Source organism: Mytilus galloprovincialis, chromosome 8, assembly GCF_965363235.1.
Source record: "Mytilus galloprovincialis chromosome 8, xbMytGall1.hap1.1, whole genome shotgun sequence".
NCBI lineage: Eukaryota > Metazoa > Mollusca > Bivalvia > Mytilida > Mytilidae > Mytilus > Mytilus galloprovincialis.
Genome location: NC_134845.1, coordinates 30919028 through 30937938, shown reverse-complemented (window position 1 = coordinate 30937938; position 18911 = coordinate 30919028). Strand labels below are relative to the sequence as shown.

General features: G+C 29.7%; 1 protein-coding gene across 2 annotated transcripts in view; it reads right to left on the bottom strand.

Annotated features, from left to right (window-relative positions):
• Positions 1 to 269: 269 nt before the first annotated feature.
• Positions 270 to 18911, bottom strand: part of LOC143085550 (uncharacterized) — a 42175-nt gene continuing 23533 nt past the window's right edge. The window contains exons 7-14 of one of the 2 annotated variants that reach the window (XM_076261976.1): positions 17128 to 17199; positions 16446 to 16532; positions 11685 to 11759; positions 10976 to 11092; positions 9780 to 9978; positions 8943 to 9038; positions 3196 to 3303; positions 270 to 2679 (exon numbers count right to left, since the gene is read on the bottom strand). In XM_076261976.1, coding sequence (XP_076118091.1) covers positions 2389 to 2679; positions 3196 to 3303; positions 8943 to 9038; positions 9780 to 9978; positions 10976 to 11092; positions 11685 to 11759; positions 16446 to 16532; positions 17128 to 17199 — 1045 coding nt within the window. In that variant the 3' untranslated portion in view covers positions 270 to 2388. The remainder of the gene's footprint in view (positions 2680 to 3195; positions 3304 to 8942; positions 9039 to 9779; positions 9979 to 10975; positions 11093 to 11684; positions 11760 to 16445; positions 16533 to 17127; positions 17200 to 18911) is intronic. The other variant, XM_076261977.1, reaches the window with a different exon arrangement.

Genomic DNA, 18911 nt, shown 5'->3' with positions numbered 1-18911 from the left:
TGATTAAATATGCCTTGTGTAAATTTCCCTTCATTTCATTGCACCTAGCATCCCTAATAATATAAAATCATAAGAGTAACAGATTCTACCACTTTACTGTGCTGACTACTAAATTTAAGCAAGTCCTCATTTTATCTTCAAAATATCCTCATGAAGGTGCAATCTAAAATCATTTCTACAAACAGAACGATCTCAAGCAGGTAGTATAATGCAAAATGTAAAAATAGGGCATATAGCCATTAGCTATCTCAAACACTATAACTACAAAAAAAACATATAAACCTTTAATCATTCACTATACATACAACATATAAATCAATGCCATTTCCGTTATGCTACTCATTTAAACTCTAATCAGAGTTGCTGCATTTGCATGCCATTGTCAAAAAATTGTAATTAGTTCATCAAATATAAAAGTACCATATAAATTAATGTATATGATTAAAAAAAAACAAGAGGTGAAAATTAGCATATACATTATTTTGGATATCCAATAGCTTGGGAGGTTGAAAATTAAACAGTGGTATTTTTGATAGTGATCATGAGTTATGAAATTGTTTTAATCCATCCACTAGTATCAAAGGTTTTTCAGATGAAGATGTCTTATGGATACATTAGGGTTTATGATTGACAAAAAAATCTGATTAAAGCAAAATGACGTACTTTATCAAAAGTTTATTATGAGGGTACAATGTAACATACTCTAACAGTTTCAATGAAATGTATGTGATGAATAAGAAAGATGTAGTCTACACTGATGAAAATATGCACAGACAAAATTGTATAAAATAATCACTTAGAGGATACAGTAATGATTTTTTTCCATCGTTCTATTATGTTAATGAAACCATGACTTCATGTTTCTATATCTTGTAAACATCGTAGTTTATAACCACAACCAAAACATAAATAATGCAATAGGCACTCAAAAATGAATATATTATAAATATGATAACTGACTGACTTCATCCAACTTCTCGATTATTTAAAAATAGTCTATGTAATTCTAGACTCCTACAGTATATAAGGAATATATGAGATAACTGATTACTATGAAAGATGAAAAATGAAAGATGAAATGAAAGATTGAAGTTTGTAATTGTATTCACCTATATTTTCACACGCATTCATTCAGTTGGAAATGAATTTGTAGCTTCAATTATAAAATATATGAGAAAATAAGTTTTACATTACTTGTATGTATATAATTTTTGTTGATTCAATCAATAAGGTATACATATATACAATGATAAGATTGATTAATCGTTGGTTGCTTAACGTCCAGTGGCAAATATTTCATGCATTTTCAGGACGATACAATGTTAAGAAGTAGATCTCAAACCTAATTATTGAACCATTTAAACCAGTCATTAAAACTAGAATCTCCTAAATTACGTACAATATACAGTACACAATATTCAACTATCACAACACTCTATCTTCAAAAATATATATCAAAAAGTTTAAAATTAAGAGTTCGTAAGGTTCTTTGAAATAAATGCATTATCATCCATTACTTATTTGTTGACTTTGACAATTGTATTCTATACAAATGTTCTTCAGTTGTAAATTGTGTAATATTACTTTAAGTTGGTGTTTCAATTATTAAAGGTATGAGAATCTTTATTTAATTTAATATATAAATCATTGTTTTAAAATGGATTAGTATCTGATAAAAAATTATACAGCTAAAGATCAAATGTTTACCATATGTAGTTTTCAAATCTTCTAAAGCTTTATAAAATAGCTTTTCTTTTTCAAATACTGTACTAGATCTTAGATGTAACAGAGGCTTTTTACAGATGTAAATCACACGAATCAACCCTTTTTCAACTACGACATTCCACCATAAAAACTTTTTTATATAATTACCAGTACAAATGGTTTGTATCAAACTGTTAATGTTGTGAATACATTTGATCATTTCTAATGTATTTCACTTCAGATATTGCACTCTACGGATAGAAAACACTTCCAAAAATGTCAAGTTGTTCACAAGAAATCATAATAAAACCATAATATTATCTTTACTTGATAAGCTAAAAGTTTCTTTGCATGATAACAATTTCTTTAGAGGGTCTGTAGTTCTCTCAAGGCACTTTCAATTTTACATCCTCCACAAATAAAAACTGGCCCCCATTTACAAGCACAGTAGTTTTGAAAGTGGCGTTAAAACACCTATCAATCAATTGATATAATACAACCTGACATATTATATATATATCCTACATATAACCCGTTTATAGGTAAAACTTCTTATTATGAATAACTTTATTAACACAACAATATATAGTTGACAACATGAATCTATTACAACACCTTAAAACTTTAAAAACTAGGTATAATTAAAGTATAAAGGAATGGTTCTTTGAAATGTATGCATTGCTATCATTTACTTTTCGGCTGAACAACGCCTTTATTTAGTACAGGGCCATCTTTGTGTAGGTACAAAACAGGCCACACTATAAAGTCAACTTGATCTCCAGCCTTTGTGTAGGAGCGTAAGATGTTAGTATCTATCTTTGTATCACTAGGGAAATCCCACTCAATGTAAACTGGTGGATCTTGAATCTGCATCATCCAGGCATACTTTATACAATCTGCTACAAACTTAGAACATGCTGAAATATGGTCATCTTTAACATCCATCCTTACTATCTTCAGATGGTCAAGAAGCTTCTACATAACAATTAGATAAACAATTATACAATACAACTGGGGGCTATATTTCAAGGTCAATACAAGCTTATTTATAAATGATTGTCAGTTATAATTTAGCATACATATTTAGACGGTCAAATATTTTGAAAAGCTTAAACCTGCATCTGAAACATGATGTACTCACAAAATCTTATAATGAGAGAAATAGTACTATCCTTATCATTTCTACAACAATATTTTCATTTTTTTTAAATATTTTCAAAGGAAATGATGGAAATGATGGAAATAATTTACCATTAATTATGCATGATCAAATGAAATATTCCTATCCGATTTCGACTTCGAAAAGTTAATATCAATATATACATGTATTATTATATGATATAAATATATGTGTGTTCTTTTAAAGCACAACATAAAAAGAAAAGCTGTTTACTTGTTATTCTCTAAAATACATGTTGTACCTTTATCATACATGAATCATACATGTATTTTCAAAAGTCATGCTGTGACATTTTATGATCATGATATTACCTTTTGCAATATTTCCATATTGTTTACTGTCATCTTTCTCCTAATGTCTTTAATTGGTTTTAATATTTCCGGAGGAATATTTTGACTTGATGAAGAAGACTCGCCAGACTTTAAAAAAAATCATTTTACTTCAAAACTAATTTATAAGATGTTTTGACTCGTGCAAGCTAATCAGACATAAACACTAATAGATTCATTACAGTATTATTGCCTACTCTAAACTAAATAAATACACAATATGTGCCTTTTGAGAGTAATTAGGCAAAAGGTAATCCAGTTACGTAACATGTTTGAACTTGTCCTATTGGTGAAAATAGTTTTATAAGTTTTAAGCGTGGTCACCGGCGGTAGATCATAAAATCCACATGTCAAGATACATATCACCACATGTTGCACTTTTTCTCTATTTCAAAGAGCCCTACATATAAGTAACATGTCACTAAAGAGTATTTATAAAACCCTAGTATCTTTAAAAAAAACATGTCTACCTGAGAGACAAGTTACAAACAAATAGTTATCTGCTTTCCACAAAAAAAGGGGGCACCCCTGTCAAAAATAACAAATACTTCATTCAAACTTCCGAACCTTAATCAAACACTATTAAAATTAACTGGGAAATAGATTTTACACCATATTTAAGGTTAAAAAACTGTTCTTTTAGAGGCATGAAGAAAACAGCCAAAAAAAAAAAAAAAAAAAATAATAATAATAAAAAAGATTTAGACAACACTATATTTTGTTTACATAAATGGCTGGGGAAGAAGGAAACCCACTGTATCTTAGTTACTTAATTTATTTGATTGAAATTGTATTTGCTGCAATACCATGAAACGGGAGCTTTTTGGTAGTTATTGTTTAAATGGTTGGAAAAAAGCATTTTTATGTCACTTTCATTTCTCTCTATTTATTTGTACTTCATTTTTTTGTATTGCTCTGAATATGTTTATTGACTGTATAATTTTAGATCATTCATCCGTTACAATTGTAAGTGATATAAAATATGGGTAGTTTGAAAATTGGTTGCATAAATTGTAGAGGCCTGTCTTCTGATAAAATTAAAAGAAGAGATATATTTAGTAAATGTAGAGAAAACTATGATATGGTTTTCTTGGTAGATACTCACTGTAAAAAAGAACTTGAAAAGTATTGGCAAGCAGAATGGGGGTATAAAATAATATTTGGGTCGCATACCACGAGCAGTAGGGGCGTGGCTATCTTATTTAGAAGCACTTTTTCTTTTGAAATCTTTGGACAGAAAGTGGATCAAGACGGGAACTATGCAATTCTAGATATAAAAATTTTCAATCATAGAATGACAATAGCAGTAGTATATGGACCCAACGAGGACAAACCAGTTTTTTATGAAATACTCCAAAGAGATATTGAAAATTTTGGTAATACTTCAGTAATAGTGGGGGGTGATTGGAATTTACCACAAAATTATGATATGGATACTTTAAACTATTTGCACAAAAATAATCCTAAAGCCCAAAAAAAGGTTAATGAAATGATGTCAGAAATAGATTTGGTTGATGTTTATAGGGAATTATACCCAGAGAAAAAGAGGTTTTCCTGGAGAGGACCTAACAAGAAGCAGGCAAGACTGGACTACTTCCTTGTCTCATCTGATTTTCAACCACTGATAACCTCGTGTGATATTGGTGTTGCATATAGGTCTGATCACTCACCTGTATCTCTGTCCATTCAATTTAATACAAATGAAAAAGGCAAAGGGACGTGGAAATTTAACAATGCTTTATTATACGACAAAGAATTTATTGCTAATACTAAAACTTGTATTGCTGATTGTATTGATCAATATAAAATAGTTGATTCTGAAAATAGGGAAGAAATAGAATTTTCCATTTCAGACCAACTGTTTTGGGAAACATTAAAACTGATGATACGAGGAAAAACAATATCTTATTCATCTTTTAAAAAGAAAGAACGCAGTAGGGAAGAAGAAGAACTAGAAAGTCAATTGAACAATTTGAACAATAATGAAAATATCAATGATAAAAGGGAAGAAATTACACGTATTGAACTTCAGTTAAGGTCTTTAAGAGAATCTAGAATAAAAGGGGCAATAATGAGAGCAAAAGCAAAATGGCAAATTGAAGGAGAGAGAAGTACAAAATATTTCTGTAATCTAGAGAAAAGAAATTATATTGAAAAAGTAATTCAAAAATTAACTCTAGATAATGGTGAAACTATCACTGATCAAGCAAAAATTCGTGCGGAACAAAAGTTATATTATGAAAATCTATATTCATCTAAGAAAACAATTATAAATAATACACACAGAGATAATTTCTTTTCTCTGGAAAACCCATTTATCAAAATTCTCTCTGATGAACAAAATATTAATTTAGAGGGGGAACTAAAAAGCTCAGAAATTCATAATGCATTAAAAAATATGAAAAATGGAAAATCTCCCGGTCTGGATGGTTTTACAACTGAGTTTTATAAATTTTTTTGGCACGACATTAATCCTTTCCTACTGCGTTCTTTCAAAGAAGCATTTCAAGGAGGTAAATTATCAATTTCACAAACACAAGGTGTTATTACCTGTCTACCCAAAGATGGTAAACCAAAACATTTTCTAAAAAATTGGCGACCTATTTCACTACTTAATGTAGACTATAAAATAGTATCAACATGTATTGCAAATAGAATTAAAAAAGTCCTAGATCACCTGATTAGTGAAACTCAAACTGGCTTTATGAAAGGCAGATATATTGGTGAGTGTACAAGACTTATATATGACCTCTTGAAAAAAGTAGATGAGGAAGATATTCCTGGCTTGCTTGTTTTGTTGGACTTTGAAAAAGCTTTCGACTCTCTTGAGTGGAACTTTATATGCGAAACCTTGAAATTTCTAGGTTTTGGTGACACAATAGTGAAATGGTTCACAACTCTTTACTACAATTCAAAAAGTTGCATTCAAAATAATGGCTATCTATCTGATTTTTTTGTAATAGAGAGGGGGGTACGACAAGGGGATCCGCTGTCTCCCTATCTTTTTATTTTATGTTTGGAACTGCTTAGTGCATCTATAAAATATGACAACAACATCAATGGTATAAAGATTAAAAATTCTGAATTTTTACTCAGTCAGTATGCTGATGATTCGACTTTGATCCTGGATGATAGTGAAGAATCTCTCAACAGTGCTCTAAATAAGATAGACTTGTTTTACTCATGCTCTGGTTTGAAGGCTAATTTTGAAAAAACCCAAGTTATATGGATTGGGGCAAAAAGGGGCTGTGGTGAGGAGCTAAACACAAATAAAACAATAATATGGAACCATTCAGGAAATTTCAAACTCCTAGGCATTCAATATTGTTTGTCAAAAGTTGATATATGTGTTGATAATTATTTAGAAAAAATTCAAAAAGTAAAAAATCTTTTAAGTGATTGGTCATTCAGAAATATTACTATATATGGGAAAATTGTAGTTGTGAAAACTCTCGCCCTACCAATTCTAATTCAATGTTTTACTGTTTTACCAGATCCATCCCCAGATATATTAAAGCAGTTACAAGCTATGCTATACAGATTTGTGTGGGATGGTAAAGGGGACAAAATTAAAAGAAATATACTTATCTCAAATTACGAGGATGGTGGGGTAAAAATGCCACATATTGAATCATTTATAAAATCACTTAAGTTATCCTGGGTTAAAAAAGTTTTAGACCCCACAAATTATTCCTCATGGAAAGTTCTATTGGCAGATCACCTTGAAATGAATGGTGGAGAAAATATGTGGCATCTATCAAAATCAGCACTCAATGAAATTAAAAAAGAATTTAACCCTTTTTGGCAAAATGTAATTTCATCATATGCCTCACTGTGTGAACCTCTGACCACAGCCCCAAGTGATATCTTGTCTCAACCATTGTTTTTAAATGAAAATATTATGATTGATGGAAAAACAGTTTTTTATAAAAGGTGGATACAGAATAATGTATTTTTCATAAATGATCTCATTAAGGAAAATGAAGAATTTTACAATTATGATGAATTTATTAGAAATCATAATATAAAAACAACTTTCTTAGAGTTCTATGGACTAATCTTGGCTCTTCCAAAGGAATGGAAGAATATAATTCATTCACAAGTATTTATCAAACTAAATACTGTCAGTCACAAAATTGTTACCGCCATAAAAACAGTTGATAAAGTATCAAAACATTTGTATAAATTTTTTTCTAGAGAAAATAAAGGAAACCCCATCACGCATACAAGAGAAATGGAAAATAAAATTGGGAATAGATATTGTGGCCGAAGAATGGAATTATTTTTTTAGTCTTCCTTTACTTATAACTGAAGATCCCACATTAAGGGCATTTCAATACAGATTACTCCATAGAATTCTAGGAACAAATATTTTACTTATGAAGTGTAAATATAGTGAAACAGAACTGTGCACTTTTTGTACAGAAACTAAAGAAACATACATACACCTCTTTTTTGAATGTAGATACGTTCGAACATTCTGGCTTAATTTTTTTCAAAAGTTAGAAGATGTATGTAATGTAAGCTTTCTCCCAACCTTATCAAGTATAATCTTGGGTGTTAATTATCACATATTTAAAGATATTCTAAATACATGTATTCTGATATTGAAGAGATATGTTTACTTATGTAGAGTTAGATTTACAGTCCCATCTGTTGCTGAAGCAATTGAATGGCTTAACTATTATTATAGGGTTGACATGGTCTCTATGAGTTTGTGCTCTACCAATAAAGCAAAAAGAATAAAAGAAAAATGGTCAAACATTAATAATATTATTAAAAAATAGAGCTCGATGCAGATGTATTCTGTATTCTGTTATTTGACTTTGTACAATGTATTTTATAATTTATAACAAGTATGGTTAACCATATGTTTAAGATTTATAGCAGAATAATTTGTGTGTACATCTTTATTTGTAGATGAGATTTGAAAATGATATGAAAATAATAAAATATATATTACAAAAAAAATAATTTATAAGATGAAAAAAACATAACATGGAAAAAAAGAAATGCTAAAAATAAACTATTCGAAACATCAATAACCATTTATCAAGTTTTACTTATATTGTTAAATACAAGACCAAATCCTCATGTAAAGATATTCTAATCAAACAAAGCACTACTCAAACAAATGTAAGTCTTAAACGTCATTTTGATATATATTTATACCACACCTAAAATTTAAAACTTAAAACGCCAATTCTTGTTGTTAAGCTATTTTTCAGTTATTTTCCCTGTGAAATTCATTACTATTCAACCAGTTGGCTTGCAATTGATAAAGTATTGTTCGTCAAATAATTTAGTTTGTTGTTGTTTATTGCAGGAACGACAGCGTGCCAAATGTAGAGAAAGAGCTGCTTACTTTTAAGGGGCTCCTAATATCACAGCCAGTATTTGGTGGTGCTCGTTTTTTTAGTCTTTAATTTTCTTTATTGTGTTTTGTGTACTGTTTGTCTACCGGTTTTTCCATTGCATGGAATTGTTAGTTTGTTTTCGACCTTGAACACATCCAGCCCCAGAGGAGAGCAGATCTGACTACTTAACAATAATTAATACTAGGTAAGAGCAATCACGCAATACAAACCTTCAAACATACAAATTAACAAAGAATTAAATAAAAAATGCACAAGAATAACAAAAGTAAGAGGTTCACTATTTCAGTTCATAATTTGTTAACAAGTTTAACACACTCATATATATGCATGTATTATAAAGCCAATAATTACCTTATCTCCGTCTTGTTCACAGTGAGTTAAAGTAACAGCCTGTTCTATATGTCGATCCAATTCTGCCACAAGTTTACCACACTCTTCATATGAATCCTGTCAAGATACTATTGCATCAAAACAGGATGTATATCCATAAACAATGTATATGCATTTGTTTTAACTGCTTTTCGTGTATTCATTGTATAGTAATAGCACATATAAAGTAAATCAGACATGCATTCGAATACATAATTTTAACACTATAACTTCAGTGGCTTTCTACTAGCTTTTAAAGTCGTATGAAAAAATAACATGATGATAGTTTTACATACAAGCAAGGAAAAATGCATTGTAAACAGGGAATATAGGTTGAAAAGTTATAATCAATATCTTATATAATTATAATACTGCATTGTTTGAAATTGTTAATGTAATAATCTAAACTTAAAACATAATGTAATTCGTATAAAGTGCTGTTACATAATATAAAATCAAAAATGCAGGACTTGAAAAACAAAACATGTTTAACTACGCGAAATTAATGACTAAAAAGTAATAAATTGTATAGATAATAAATGTGACTTTAACAACCAGATTAATTTATCAGTACGACTTTGCATCTGCTTTGTCGTTAATTAATCAGTTGAGACAAGCTCTTGGAAGCCTTTGAATTTTTTTTTTAATTCTAATAATTTTGAAAGCTGCATCAATACTACTGAATTATTGAACGAAGGCCTTTTAGTGTCAATGTAATCGTAAAAATTTCTGAGGAATAAAATATAAGTTATTTCTGAGTAGTGAATTTCTTAGGGACTTTAAATGTTTTAATTAATACTTTAGTCCTTTAAATCTTACTGTTAGGAAATGCAACAACATTATCACACATTCCTCTTCGTTTAACCCAAGGTCTTCTAAGGCCTCCATACTATCTGTCCAATCGTTGTCATACATTTCTGTGAATTTTTCAGCTATTTTCATTGGTCTGTTAGGATCAGATAGATCTGTTATTCCAGGGTTGTTATTTCGAAGCCTGTCTCCAGCAATAGCACTTAATCTAAAAGTCAAATGCATTCAATTAACTTATTAAAAAGAGTTGTACATATAAATCAACATTTAGATATCTTACAACTTCAGGTATTTCATATCCAAACTTTTATGGTAAAATTCTTTACAAATCACGGCAATGTTGCCATTCACCTCAAAGGCTAACCAAGCCTTTAAGCAGACTTATTCAGAAGGGATATAGTTACAATATTATTGTCAGGTCTTTAAAGAAAGGTCGGAAATAAACACATTTATTCTATAACCAGTTTTTGGCATAAGGGTTATATTCTTTTTATACATTTTTTTATGGTATGAGAATAAACCCTTAACGGGAGGGATTTTGCTTGATGTTCATATGATGCAGACATAATCTTTCAATCAGTTTAAATGATGTCCGGAGCTGAAATATCAGTAACTGCTAGTAGTCCTTTGTTAATTTGTGCATCATTGACATTTTCCTTAGATCTTTTTTTACCTTTTTTGACATCGCACTCAAGTTTCTTTTAAGTGAGTTTTACTGTGGATATTGCTGTGCGTTTGTTAAATCTACATTGGCTACAGGTAAAAGGAGAGGTTACTATCGCAATAAACATGTTTTGCACCTGTCCCAAGTCAGGAGCCTCTGTTTTTTGTACGTCTTGTATGGGGTTATTTTCTTTTATATATTTTGGAGTTTAGTTTGACATCTGTTTTCACTGAACTAGTACAATTTTTTGTTTACGGACAAGCTGGAGTCCGCCACTGAGTGTTGTGTTAAGAACCCATTGGTGGACTTCGGTTGTTGTTTGTTTACTCTTTGGTTCGATTGTTTGACATCTTCTCCATTTCCATTTCTATTGTTTGTTTGCGTCTTGTATTGCTTGATTATTATTCTCTAAAATAAAAACAGTTTAAAAACTCCTTTATCGGCTTTAGTCAAGGAAATATGATTATCTCAGTAAAGTTAATAAAATTGTAAAGACTAAACAGACAAGCATATTTTTAAAAGCTGAGCGTAGTTGTCAGACCTTGTCAGAGCCTCGTCCTTTTGCTTTCTTTCGTCTTCTTTAGCAGCTTTTTCCTCATCTCGTTGTTTCAGCAATTGCTGAACTGTGTTCTCTTTTCTCTGGAGGTCCACTTGCATTCTAATAATACATAATTCAAATATTATATCTTTTACCAATAAGTTATGGTAAGAATCCATTTTCAACATCTTTGATTTCTTTGTTAGCATAGCTAGCTAAATATTTTGATATGAGCGTCACTGATGAGTCTTATGTAGACGAAACGCGCGTCTGGCGTACTAAATTATAATCCTGGTACCTTTGATAACTATAGAACATCTTAAAATATGCAACGCTCGGAAAAGAGTGAATATGTGTTATGATTAGAAGGTTGATTTAGAAATCGTTGACATGCATTAATTCGAAAACAACATAATTGGTGATGTCATATATTTGATGGACACTATTAAAAATATTCCAAAAATTATTACACAAGGTCTGATTAAGAATTTGACATAAGGTACAGGTATCTGTCTACTGTTGTTGACCATATATGGACGCCTAGATGGCTTTTGATTTTAATTGTCCTAATGTAAATATATGACTGACTTTTACCCAATTTTTGTTTGCTTCCAAATATGGACTAATGATGACGTGAGATACAATTTAATATGTGAAGCTTATTCTCTTAAATATTAAAAAGATAATAAAGTGTATTTAGTTTTAAATGAACCTTTTCATTTCTTCCTCCTTTTGTTCTGCATATTGTTGGACCTGGTGATTTACATGCTGAAGATTGTTATTTAATCTGTGCAAAATATACTGTTTTAGTTATGATCACAGTGATCTAATAAATGCATATAACTATACTATAAGCTGTAACAATTGAGAGCAGTCATTCTAAAACATATTCAATTGAAAGAAATCAATCTAAAAAAAATCAACACAGGGATTATTCACTGATAATATGCAGTCCGCCAAAAGTTAAGCACCACCGAAATATAACTGGCAATATTTTTTTAACTATTGCAAAAAAAATATTAATGTTTGGTGTTATGAATTACCTTTAACATACACTGAAAAAATTCATTACGACCAAAAAGATTGCACTTCGATAAAGCAGTCAACCAACCTTTTATCAAAGGTCATATGTGCGTTTATAAATACACTGTTTCTCCAGGTGGTCGTGTAAGTGTTCGTACATTGGTCCGTCGACTTTATAGAGGCAAACGAAGAGCACGTCGTGGTGTATAGAGACCTGTACCTTCAAGCAGGCACTCTACCGTCAGGTTTAAATGGGATAATGAACATCTATGCTTGAACATAAGAACCTGACAAAACACTCATTGGTCAGATGGGAGTCAGTTTCCTTTACTGCCAGAAGACGCCATAATACGAATTTCGCAGGGGAAAAAAACGGCCTATGACCAAAAACAACATTTGCACAAGGACTGCATGCATTGCTGGTTGTGTTCCAGTACGGGGTTGCTTCTTATACCGTTATAAGCTGGGTATGCATATTCTGCAGGGTAACATAAACGGACAGACATACAGAGATTTGGTGCCTTAACATATTGTAGTCCGTCATTTTAGTAATCCCCCACTTGCGTCAACATTGTCAAGACACTTGTACCTAAATGACAACGCTATACCACGCAGGGCAAGAATTTTAACCGAGTCCAAAGAGCAACCAGCCATTTACACTAATTTTTGGCCTTCCTTGACTCCATGCATGAACCCTATCAAACATGTCTGAGATGCCATTGTCGGAAATCTCAATCGCAGAGATTCACCTTTACAAAAGTTTGTCGATTTAAAAGTGGCATTTGTTGTTTAATGCAACAGATTTCCTCAACTAAAGTTTTGAAGGCTTGTACCGAGAAAGATAGGTCGTGTTATGAAACTGTACCGGAAATGAGGTTGTTACACATGCTATTGACTCAAATATTGACATTAAATTTGCCAAACATACCAAAGATTATGTGTAGAAAATTTTAATGGTATTGGGTGATTAATTGTTGTAAAAAAATAAAATCACAGTGAAACTTAAATTCCATTTCTTAATTGTGTAATTTACACTATTTCTATGAACGAAAAACCTATATGCATAGAACCTTCATAAGTGACCAAAATTATATTTGTGGTTTGTTTATGGTATACATTAGCAAAATTGCTATATGATTGTTTTCTATTTTTCGAGGAACAATTGATTTTTTAAATTTGAAAAAAAATCGATGCAATAAAAGTAGGTGGTGCTTAACTTTTGGCGGACTGTATATATGTGAAAAATAAAATCACACAATACTGAACTCCCGAGAAAAATCCAACATGGAAAGTCCCTAAGCAATAGGCAAAATCAAATGCTCAAATACATAAAACGAATAGATAACAACTGGCATATTCCTGACCCGGCACAGGCACCTCCCCATGTAGAAAATGGTGTATCAAACCTGGCCCTACATAAAGTAATGTTCACCTTGTTTTGTTTTCACATCAATATATATTTTTTTAGACAAGCATGTATTTGAATCAGGTATATGATACACTATAATTATTTTTTTGGGGGCAAAAACTACATGTATAAATAATCATAGTAAATAAGTCCATAGTACATCTGACAGAAAAATCGAAAAAAAATACATATAGTTGATATTTTGAATCATTCGACAAACGTTTAAGTAAATAATAATAAAGTTAAAAAAAGAAAATCTAAACCTCAGGCTGAGTGAATTGGGTAGATATTTTTATTACATAAAAGTTTACTTGTATAGTCATTCTATTAGTTTGAGCCAGGTTTCCAGTAATGGTTTATTTTTATAAAAAAAAAATTTTTCAATCAACAAATTTTCTTTAGGATAATTGTTTAAGACTACAATATTTACTTGTCCACATTGCATTTTTGTTTTGTTTATATAATATATAGTTAATAATATTGTGAGGTTTCTTACGTAGTATTTTCTGTTTGTTCTTTAAAATACACTTTAATTATACATGTGAGAAATACAGTGTACGAGAGAGGGATTCAATTAAGAATATTAGTCATGTACAGTCGAACCTCGATGTGGCGAAATCTGTTGGGTTGAATCCGGTTTGGTCAATGCAAATTTACCTTTGATCAGACGAACTTAGTCGACTTGAATATACTCGTTAAAGTTGAGTAACATTTATATCCCCGTCGATTTAAATTAATGGAAATTGACCAAGATGTCTCGAAAGTAAAATAAACAGCTGCACCATGAGCGCATTATACACCTTCGTCTTGTGTGAGAAGTTTATGCAATAATCATAAATAGTTTCTGAGATACGGCGTGGCATGTAAAAAAAAACATTTTTTACAAAAAAAACTCAATAACTCTAAAATAAATTTTTGAATCATCACCAAAAAATATACAGATCTTTAGATTAATATAACAGAGAAGTGTGTAACGTTTTAAGCAATAGTCATTAATGGTTTTTAAGATACGATGCAACATGTGAACCCCCCCCCCCTCTTTTTTACAAAAAACTCAATAACTCCAAAAATTTGAATCTTCACCAAAAAGTATACAGATCTTTAGATTAATATAACTAAGAAGTTTGTAAAGTTTTAAGCAATAATCATAAATTGTTTATGAGATATTGTGCGACATGTGAATCCCCCTCCCCTTTTGTTACAAAAAACTCAATAACTCTAAAAAAAACATTTGAATCATCACCAAAAAGAATACAGATCTTTGGATTAATATAATTAAGAAGTGTGTGAAGTTTAAAGCAATAATCAGATATCGTTTTTGAGATACAGCGCGACATGTGAAAAATACACACCCCTGTTTCAGTTATAAAGTCCTGTAACTCTAAAGTTTAAATCCTATTTTCACCAAAAAGTATACAGATCGTTTGACCATCAAAAGAAACAACTATATTAAGTTTCATGATATTTGGACAGACAGACGGACAGACGGACGCCGGACATTTGTATGCCATAATACGTCCCGTCAAAGTTTTGACGGGCATATAAAAATTTCTTAAGATTCAGACTAAGTAGAAACAATTCAAATCGCATATAATATCTTAGTATCTAAATAAAGGCAACAGTAGTATGTAGCTGTTTAGTTATATTTATTAGTATCAACCATAAATAATCTTTTACTGATCTTTAGGGTAGATAGGTGACTTCGTAATTTCGGAATGTTGTGAGGCCTTTTCACCAGCTATCTCTTTTCAATGAATATCTCGAGAGTTATACGATTGGTGACACTAGTTGTATTCCCTCAGGAACATGTGTGGTTATCTCTAGATTTGATAGTGCTCCTTTTGTTAAAGTTCTCCCAGTTGTTTAGCTTGTTCATAACTGATCATGGTTTATTCTTGTGTTTTATTTTGTTTTGTTGGCCACGATGTTGTATTTTTTCATGTATATTATGTTTGTGTCCCGTCAGGTAATTCTCCATTTGAAGATCATGTGCAAAAAATAATTATTTTTGAAAACATAAATTAGTATAGAAAATCTATAGGTAAGCATACAAATCAAAATTATCCTGTAATTCATATTGCGGGATATGAGGATAGAAAAAAATTAAATGTCCTCGCGAATAATTCATGAGATCTCATCGAGAGAAATATTATTTTTAAATGTATAGCGAAAGAATTCATTTCTTCTTTTCCAAATGTAGTTTATATCATGTCAAATTTATAAAATAAAGAGTATAAGTAACATAGCATATTAGCAAGCTTCAAAAAAAATTATTATGTGAGCATAATACTGGGAAGACACACTTTTGGGGAATGGAAGGAAAACCTAGGTTAAATTTTACAAAAGAATATCAGAAAATATCTCAAACGATGCCCTTGGAAAAAATTTAATTACCAAAAATATATAAACAGTTTATTCCTATATAAAAAGAATAAATCCTGAGTTTTATCTATTGTCTAACTTTTAATTTTATGTTGAATTGTTGAAAATCTAACGACAAAATATTTTTTTTTATATCTAACCGACAAGTCTCAAAAATAAACTCCAGTTCTGGAAACATTTTACAAATCTTAGTGAAAATCTACACTTCTCATTTGAGGATTCTGCATTAAAGGTTAATTTACATATAAAATCAAAAGAATTGTAAGTGAAATAGTACTTAAAGCTTAATATGAGGAATACATATAAGTGGTTATGGACATATCTCATTGGTACTCATACCACATCTTCCCTTATGAATGTTTGATCTCCCTAATGTAAAACTCTGATTCCTTGTCCTAAACTTTTGGCTTCGGGCATCAGCGAAGAGTTTATAGTAATCGAAATCTGCATCTTGTGCAGTAAAATTTGTAAGTGTTTAAGTTTTTGATCACTTTATAATCATTGATCACATAACACAGTGGATGCTTCCTCTTGTAGTATTACAATCACAAAGTTTATATGTGATTCATATAACCTCCTTAAATAAGACCATGCATGAAATACAATAACATTATCTATAATTTCGAGGCAAAACTATTTAAGCACAAATACGAAACATACCTATGAATTTCTTTTTCTTTATTTTGAATCGTTTCTTGATAATGGTCCACAATCAATTGTTTTTCCCTTTCATTTGTGTCCTTCAGTCTTCAATGAATATTGAAAAAATATTAGCATTTAAGTTAAATGCAGTTGTTTATCGATATCTAGGATATATTATACATAATATATGAATACAAAATAAAATTAGTATAATTAGTATAATTGCCAATAAGACCGCTCTCCATCAGAGACCCAATGGCCTAAAAGGTTTGCATCTAAAGTAATACTTAGCACATAAACATAAATAATAAAATAAATCTATTTTAAAGACGTATTTGACAGTAAGATAAAAGATGCCAAAATAAATGTATCGACAGGTTGTAAAACCGTGATTAGTGTACATTTGAGTATAACAATAGCATTTAGTTGGATTTTGATTTATTAATAAGAAAAATCAATATTTAAACCAAATCTCTGCTCTCAATCAACCAAGTAGAACTGTACAAAATAAATATTACAATGTAAAGAAAGAATTGTCTCATTAAATGTTCATGCATGTGTTTTAAAAGAATATATTTGAAATTAGTGATTTTTTTTATTTATTAAAAAATTATGTTTCTGATAATAAAAAAAAAGAAGAAGTCATTGCTGTTATACGCAAAAAAAATAAAACAAAAGGTTCAACTCAACACAAACATACTTTAATAGATCACTTTCCTTCGTTTGTAGTTCCTCCTGGATTGCATTTCTCATCTCTTGTCCCTGCTTCAGGCTTAAATAATCAATTTATTTAAAATAATTGTTTTGTATCGTATTGACCTGTTATTGTATTGAATGTTGATCCATGTCATATGCAAACGTCTTGATATATACATTTCTAATATTTTTTTTAAAACATGTAAAATACATAACAATCGAAATGAATTTTGAGTGCATAAGAGTGTCTCATATATTTTTTTATTGGAAATTCTTGACCTTCTTATAAAGTCTAAATCTAGCATCGTCTACAGGAATAAGACATTCTAGTACATTTTTTGTTCTTGGTGTTATTCAATCTATTCATCAAATTAAAAAGAAAGATTGTTTGTTTTTGTATAATTTAAAAAAAATCACTTAATCAAGATTTAAAGAGTTGAAATATATAACTTAAATGAATCATCTAATTTGTGAATTTTTAACAGTCTGGTAATTTTCGTTATAATCGTTTCGTTAGAACTTTTGTGTTTTCTTTAAATTTCAAAGTAATGCATTACAATTAATATTTGATTAATTAAAAATCTAAAAATAAAATGCATATGGATTATTTTTTTAAAAGATACTAGCATTAATGGCAAGCCAAAGTGGACAATAAGAGCTGTTTTTTTACAATCAAAAAATATTTTCTAAAATAAAAGAATTATTTTCTAATGTTAAAAAACTATTTTCTTATGTTAAAAAAAATATTTTCTAATGTTAAAACATTATTTGTAATGTTACAAAATCCTTTTCTAATATTAAAAAGTCATTTTCGAATATTAGAAAGTCACTTTCTAATACTAGAAAAGGAGTTTCAAATATTAGAATGTTCTTATATTAGAAAAGGATTTTTAGTATAAGAAAATGATTTTAATATTAAAAAATCCTGTATTTTATAATTATAGAAAGTTTTGACTAACCACTTGATAATTATTATTTCAATGACTTTATCATTTTCTAATATTAGGAGATGATCTTTTAATATTAATAAAAAAATACTGTATTTTACAATATTAGAAAATAACGAATTGATATTAAAAAATTAATTCTCTAATTTTTGTGCTATTTTCACATTTCCTGACCGGTGTGAGAAAAATATTTCTCCTCACTAGTGAAAAATCTGTTCTCGGCAAATGATTAGTCGAAATTTGATTATGACGTCTAAATGTTTTGTTTTCTTCTGAATTTTCCTATTGTGACGCCATGAAAAAAGGCGGCAATGCCTGATGACGTCGCATATAAAGAACACAAGTTTCTGAATTTTTTTGAAAAAGAAGGATACAAATCATTAGAGAAACAGATTCCGACACTATAACTCGTGTAATACGACATTTCTCCACTCGAGACAGTTAAATTTTATTATTTAAAGCGCGAGGCTTGCCGAGCTCTTTAAATAACTAAAATTTAACTGTCGAGAGTGGAGAAATACACTTGTTGCATACACTTGTTGCAGTGTAGGAATCTATATTTCTTAATATTAAAAAATTATTTCTTAAAATAGTTAAACCATTTCTTAACATAAAAAAATGATTTTTTAATTTTAAAAATTGATTTCTTAATTTCAGAAAATTATTTTTTAATATTAGAAAATGATTAAGTATTGAAAAGATAACAAACAAGTGGTAAGTCAAAACTCTTAAAAGTGGTCGAGATTTTAATTTGTAATTTTGAAATTTGATTTTTGAATATAAGAAAATGATTTTTTAATGTTATAAAATATTTTTTTAATATTAGAAAATGATTTTTTAA